Source organism: Vespa mandarinia, chromosome 1 (genome assembly GCF_050613455.1).
Source record: "Vespa mandarinia isolate Hongniang chromosome 1, ASM5061345v1, whole genome shotgun sequence".
Taxonomy (NCBI): domain Eukaryota; kingdom Metazoa; phylum Arthropoda; class Insecta; order Hymenoptera; family Vespidae; genus Vespa; species Vespa mandarinia.
The window spans coordinates 19,042,501-19,050,000 of NC_140810.1; the positions used below are offsets into that span (position 1 = coordinate 19,042,501).

General features: G+C 31.9%; 1 protein-coding gene across 1 annotated transcript in view; it reads right to left on the minus strand.

The window, feature by feature from the left end:
- The window catches only part of DAT (Sodium-dependent dopamine transporter), a 14,952-nt gene extending 8,994 nt beyond the window's left edge, over nucleotides 1–5,958 (minus strand). Inside the window, exons 1-2 of the mRNA XM_035879467.2 lie at nucleotides 5,803–5,958; nucleotides 3,879–4,054 (exon numbers count right to left, since the gene is read on the minus strand). Coding sequence (XP_035735360.1) covers nucleotides 3,879–4,038 — 160 coding nt within the window. The 5' untranslated portion in view covers nucleotides 4,039–4,054; nucleotides 5,803–5,958. The remainder of the gene's footprint in view (nucleotides 1–3,878; nucleotides 4,055–5,802) is intronic.
- Nucleotides 5,959–7,500: the final 1,542 nt, after the last annotated feature.

Here is a 7,500-nt window from a genome sequence, read left to right on the forward strand (position 1 = left end):
TCATTTCACAAGGACGAAAAATGAGAAAACGAAAGGGGCATCGCCTTTATCCTCTTGGATTCTCCTTTCGAATATCTTTCTCGTAACCATGGGAACGTAATCGCATTATGGAAGAATATTGTCTTCCGGCTAGCTTAATTAATCTCTTTTTTTTTCTTCTTTTTTTTTTCTTCTTTTCTCCTTTTCTTTTTATTGTCTCAGAATGAATCTTTTTCTTCTATCCGTTCACCGATGGTACTAATGATCGCACTTTAATAACTCATTGGCTTTCGTCTTTTTTATGATTACCCGATTCATTAACGTTCGTTATAGTTTTTATAATTGTTCATTTTTCTTTCATATAAAAAAAGATAACTCTTATCTAATATTCAAAAACTTGCATACGTAATTATTAATTTATAAAATAGATAAATATTATGTATAAAATAAATTGATATATATATATATATACATATATACATGTATAAAAAAAAATGTTAAAACTCAAAAATAAAAAATAAAAATCTATTTGATTTATCTTTATCATATATCTTTTAGCATATAATGTATGTGTGAATATGCAGTTTACTCTCTCTCTCTCTCTCTCTCTCTCTCTCTCTCTCTCTCTTTCCCTCTCTTTCTCTGCCGAATTTATTTTAAACGAAATCTCCTTTCTCTAATATCTTGGTTGTTCTTACATGAGAAATGACATGAACAAACATCCGGCACGATATGAAACTTCCGGTCAATTTTCTGCCTTTGACGAAATTCACATAGCGAGTTCGTAGGTTAAAAGAGTGTTTTTAACTTTAAGTATTAAGAACGAGCGCCATTTAAATGGTTCGACCATTCAGACTAAACTTTTATTTTGTACTTATATTCTCTCAACTCTCTTGCGTCTCTTATATCCGTATTACAAGCACGATAAATTAAGATTATATCGCGTGCACTGATTTCGAATTAAGATCTTTCATAATGATTTAGTTTGACCTCTTTTTCTTCTTTTTTTTCTTTTCCTTTTTGTTCTTCTTCTTCTTCTTCTTCTTCTCCTTCTTCTTCATCTTCTATCGATCAAATTAACGATTTTCAACATCGACTTTTTTTTACAAATCATCGTATATATGCAATCATTTTTCGCTTCGTTGAATAAAAGAATAATATATATATATATATACATATAAAAAAAAAAAAAAAAGCAGGGAAAAAAAGAAAAACTAAGTCGTAACGATAGAATCAAGATCTGACAGATTATTACACAATCTCTTATAAATCAATACCGTATAACTAAGTGCTCGCTTTCCGATCCGAATGAATAAAAATAATTTCTTGTTATTTTTTTTCCTGGTAAACAGATTTGTATTATATACACGTAAGCACTTGTATACGAAGATACGAATGACGCTCGTCAAACGATATATATGTATATTATGTCGAAAGAAACACGAGAGAGAGAGAGAGAGAGAGAGAAATATATATATACATAGATAATTCAAGAGAAATATTGAGGATAAAAACGCAAAATTCTTATGAAAAAAATTTCTGCGATTTTAAATACGCTCGAATGAATTTATGATTTCCTTGTATATCCGAATCCAATATGGCGACGTAAACGTAACACAACGACGAACAAACGAACGAACGAACGAACAAATGCAAAAGAGAGAGAGAGAGAGAGAGAGAGAACATAGCAACTACAGCACGTTGCTCGTCCATGATCAAAGGCTCTCGCTCGAATGGGAAATTATAATTAATTAAGCTAATTGGAAATTAGCGACCGATCTTGCCCATCCTAATGGCGCGGAGCTTGCAACGCCCTACTCTCCTCTTAATTGCGTTACCAGTCGCTTTTGAGGAGCCTCTGTATCGCTGACAGCCATCCCTAATCGTATTCCTACAGGCATCTCGATAGAGCCGAGACTAATGGTTTCGTCGTCGACTTGCCTTCGGCCTTGCAAGGGACTCTCTCTCTCTTTCTCTCTCTCTCTCGCTCTCTCTCTCTCTCTCTCTCGTTCTCTCTTTAGCTCCCTTGCTCTCTCTCTCACTCACAATTTCTCTCTCTTTCTCTTTCTCTCTCTCTCTCGCTTTCTCTCTTGGTTCCTACATCAATCTTTTCAAGATCGAACTAGTTATCTTCTAGAAGAAAGACATTCGATGGGATTAACCTCCGATTGTGAATATAGATCATTCTCGTTGATTTAATAAAAAATTTTCTCTTTCTCTCTATCTATCTTTTCTTTTTCCTCTTTTCTTTTTCTTTTTCCTTTTTTTTTCTTTTTTCGTAGCAACCTGGACACCTTAAAATTCATCGTCGCGCATTGTTGAAGAAATAAATGAAAAAAAAAAAAAAAAAGAAAAAAAAGAAAAAGAAAAAAAATAAAGAGAGATGTATGAGGAACTTTTTTCTTTTTTCTTCTGTTTTTTTTTTCTTTTTGTTTTTATTTCAAAAATCAAGTCGACATTGTTTCATTATTTCTATGTAAGTAAAATATCTATCATTACTGTTCCTAGGCATTGCTATTGATACATGCGTATTGATGATTAATAAAAAAGAGTCATTAAAAGTATCAATCTGTGATATATTTGTATTAAACTGAACGGTTTTTATTATCTGTATTGCAAGTAAAGAAGAAGAAAAGACGTAGAAAATGTTGAAGACTCTTTCCTTTGGAAAAAAATAATGTGTGTGCCGTTTAATATTCCACGATTTTTCTTTTTCTTTTTTTTTTTTTCTTTCTTTTTTCTTATTTTTATGATCTTCTCAAAGTTAAAAAATCATTGATCTGTCGCACGTATTAAAACATAGGAAAATATAGCAGTGATAATAAATGTATATATATATATGTATAATTCTTTACGTAGGTGTTCTCACGAAATAATGAATAAACAATGATCAAAATAAATCTGCCTCCCTTTATTATGAAACCTGTTATGGAAATTTGATGATACAAACACATTTATATTTAAATAATATAGCCGACGTCATTAATGATTATTTATCGAGAATGTCGACATCATTTATTAATCATACATTCCCATTATCTTCTTTCACAATGAAAAAGATTTGAAATTCTCTATGTTAGTTTACGACATTAGCATTTAATTTCAGTATTTAATTACAAATAGCATAGCAAATTTTTTGAAATAATATCGTACTTCTTTTCAACATATTCCTTTTAATATATAAGATAGTAATAATAATAAAAATATAACGTTTTGGAATGTTAAAAATTTTTACGAATATTATCTATAAGATAATAATCGTAATAAAAATATAATGCATTTATGCGGAAATGATGTTACGCGAAATGAAGAAAGTTGAAAGGAAATTAAATTAAAATTTTCATAATATAAATGACGATTAAAATCTGAAGAGAGTGAGAGAGAGAGAGAGAGAGAGAGAAAGAGAGATTACTCTTTCGGCGTTTAATCACGAAGAAATTTGATCCCTAAGGAAGAGACTGGATAGAATTGAGAAAGCTTCTCCGTGGAAGAGAGAAAGAGAGAGAGAGAGAGAGAGAGAGAGAGAGGAAGGGATCTAAATCCGAAGGTCATTTTCCACGAAGTAAATGGCAATTAGTCTACAGGTTAACGCGGTATTACTTAGCTACTGGAGTGCATTAACAAATGCACGGTCATCTCTCTCGTCAACTATTAAATAAGTTGGTTGACGGTTTTAATGTAACGGGTGTCAAGTAAATGGATCCTCACTTATAGAGAAATGATAAAAGATAGTCGACAATTTTAGAAATGAAACGAATATTACTTTACATCGCACGAACGTAATCCACGATTTCTACATATTTTAATACATTTAAATGATAAGAAAAAGAGAAGAAAAAAAAGAAAAAGAGAAGAAAAGAAAAAGAATCATCGATGAAACAATACTTCGCGAAACTTACCACCGCCGTTTTTGTAACAGAGATAAGGAAATCTCCAAACGTTCGCAAGATCGACCGCAAAGCCGATGACCGATAAAAGAAAGTCGACTTTTCCAGACCAGGTTTCTCTACGTTCGACGTTTTCGTCGAGCTTCGAGCTCTTTACCACCCTCGACGACATGGTGCTGAGGATTCACCTAAAATCAGAAATAATCAATTACGTTAAAAAAAAAAAGAAAAAACACATACATATATATATATATATATATATATATATATATATATATATATTATATTTCGTTTATATAGGCAATAAATATTATACCTTCTCATAAATCTCATAAATCCTATCAACAAATATTTCTCAAAGACTATTATATCTCAACCCTCATATCTTATTCATCTTCAAAATGAACAACAACCAACGAGAAAGCCAATGGAAAAGTCTTACAATTGAGAAGGAACGAATAGTAAATAGGAACAACGTATTTTTACTAAATCCATTTCGATTTGGGATTTGAAAGAAAAACGATAAGATAAGGCAAATTTAATGGAACAGAGATGAAAAAAGAAAAGAAAGAAAAAAAGAAAAGATTGAAAAGAAAGGAAGAGGATGTTAAATGCATACATGCATACATGCATACATGCATACATACATACATACATACATATATAGGATGTATTATGTATACGCGAATAAAATAAAAAAATCTCCTGTGTAATAATAATCGTCGAAAAGAGGATGAGGAAGAGAAGGAAGAGGAGGAATGGGGTGTTGCGATGAGTCGCGTGCGAGGCTAGGGTGTAATTTGGCGACGACAAGTTATCGATAGCCCTTGAAACGACAACGCTCGAGTCCCGAACGAGCTCATTGTGTGTGCTCCCTGTGCGATGACGGGTGTACCGGTCAAACGGGGACGATATTTCAAAGGCGATCGCCGCTGCGACCTCAAGCTATCTCTCTCTCTCTCACACTCACTCTCATATACAACATACACAAATTCTCTCTTTCTCTCTCTCTCTCTCTCTCTCTCACTCTCTCGCTCTCTCTTGCTCTCGCGATCCTCGACGACTCTCAACGAGGGGTTTTCTGTCATATCCACTGATCCGCGCTTATCCACAGGCGTCTGTCCACCGAATCGTACCGATTAATTGATATTCGTAAAGTTCTATCCATCGCTTATACCGATCAGAGCACGTCTGTCGTCGGTAAAAGAGGGTACGAAATGTCGCGAGAACGTAAAAAATATAATCACATCGATCACGATTTTTTATTAATCACAATAATCTCTATCGTCCTTCCTCTCTCCACATTCATCCCTCTATTCACCTCGTCGCCAATCCGATCTAAAGATCGAATCGAATTCAGTGACGCGCTTTAGACAAGTAGTTTATTGTATTTTCGTAAATCGATAAGATTTTATTAAAAAAACAAAAAATAAATAGGATATGTTACTTTAGTTTACCAGGATGATCTGGATCAATCAATTTTTCTTTTTCTTTTGTCCTTTTACCTTTCCTTTTCTCGTTTATATATATATATATATATAACAATCACAGGAACTCTTACATTTACTTTTAATGTTTTTGAAGATTAACAAAAAGGAAATATATATTATGAAAATATGGATATTCTTTTTCTTTTTTCTTTTTTCTTTTTTCTTTTTTTCATTACAATCGTCACAGAAAATGTTTGAACATATTGGACATATATATTCAATTTGTATTAATAAAAAAAAAAAAAAAAAAAAAAAAAGAAAAAAAAGAAGAAAAAAGAAAACAAAGAGAAAAGAAAAAGAATTATCACTATTATCATTATTATTTATTTATTTATTTATTTATTTATTTATTTATTTATTTATTTATTTATTTATTTATTTATTTATTTATTTTGAAAGAAATTCTCTTATAATGGATGGTATCTGTCGGACGATACAAAACGTACCTTAACGAGAGCTTCGAGAAAAGGGGAAGAATATCTGTTGCTTCTCTCGATGCGCGAACGTTCCGTACCTTCTCTCACGTCTCGGCTACGATCACGAGAATTTAAACGTTTAGCAAGAAGACAACGCGCAACGCGCGGACAGAAAGAGAAACGCTGTGTCGGCTGAGTTTCAACAGAGGATTCAAGTTCGAGGAAACTTATTCACGTTAGATGGCCTGCCACCACGTTAGAGAGAGAGAGAGAGAGAGAGAGAGAGAGAGAGAGAGAGAGAGAGAGGGAGGGAAGGAAGAAAAGAAGGAGAATGATTTCAAGGTGATGATGGATACGCCATTGCTATATCAATTACTACTCGTGTCCATTATGGAAAAATGTTGCGGTTAAGATTTTCACTTATAATAGATCGTCATTTGAAATTTCGCGAATGATTTTGTACAGGAAAAAGAACAAGAATGATAATAATATTTCGACGTAACAGATGTTCTCTCTTTTTTTCTTTCTTTTTTTTTTTTTCCATTTGGTTTCTTCCTTGGCTTTGTGTATCTATCTAAGTTAAAAAAAAAAAAAAAAAAAAAAAAAAAAAAAAAAAAAAGAAAAAAGGAAGGATGGGAAGAAACAATTTTTTTTTTCTTTTTTCTTTTTTCTTCGAATGACGGTCGCTCTCACAACGATATGTATCTTATATCTTAATAACTTTTGGATACAATATATATATATATATATATATATACATATATATTTCTATTCCCCCATGTCACTCGAATTTACTCCTACGCTAACGTCCACCATATGTCCTAGATACGTCCAACGCGTTATTTCAAATTCGTTCGAGTTACTCTCTCTCTCTCTCTCTCTCTCTCTCTCTCTCTCTCTCTCTCTCTCTCTCTCTTCTCGAGCATAAAGCATCGACATAAATACTCAAAATCCCGTTGAATATCTCGTGTTATAGACAGATCACTTGGAATCGATTTCGCTTTTGTCATCGAGCATCCTATCGTGCTCATCTACGATCACTCTTGTAAACTTTTTCTCTATCGTGATTTCTCATTGATAATTAAAGTCACCGGGAAAAAAAAAAAAGAAATACTGAAATAATTCATTTTTCCTTTCTTATTCTTTTTTTTTTATCCTTTTCTCTCTCTCTCTCTCTCTCTTTTTCTTTCCTTTTTATCAAATATATTTTATCGTTTAATTATCGAGAAATTATTAAACGAGAATGAATAAGAGATAAATTCTATATGGAAACGTTCTTCGCGGAAAAATATTTTTCTCGAGATAAGAAATTTACAACATAACGTTCGAAATAATTTATTATATTCCCTTATTGTTCGAAAGTTTTATGGTGACAAAAAAAAAAAAAAAAAAAAAAAAAAAAAAAAAAAAAACAAATAAACAAATAAAAGAAGAAGAAAAATTACAAACCATTACGAGCAAGACTGTCTCGTAAATAATGTTTTCCGAATATTAAAAATCCATTTATCGATAAGATATATGGACGTTGAGAGAAATGAAAAAGACAAAAAGAAAAAGAAAAAAAAAAAAAAAGAAAAAGAAAAATAAGAAGAAAGAAAAAATTTAGAAAAAATTAATTAACGATACTCAAAGACACTTACCTTGATTAAAACTATTTCTCTGTCTTTTTTTTTCTCACTCTCTCTCTCTCTCTCGCTCTCTCTCTCTCTCTCTCTCTCTTTCTCTCTC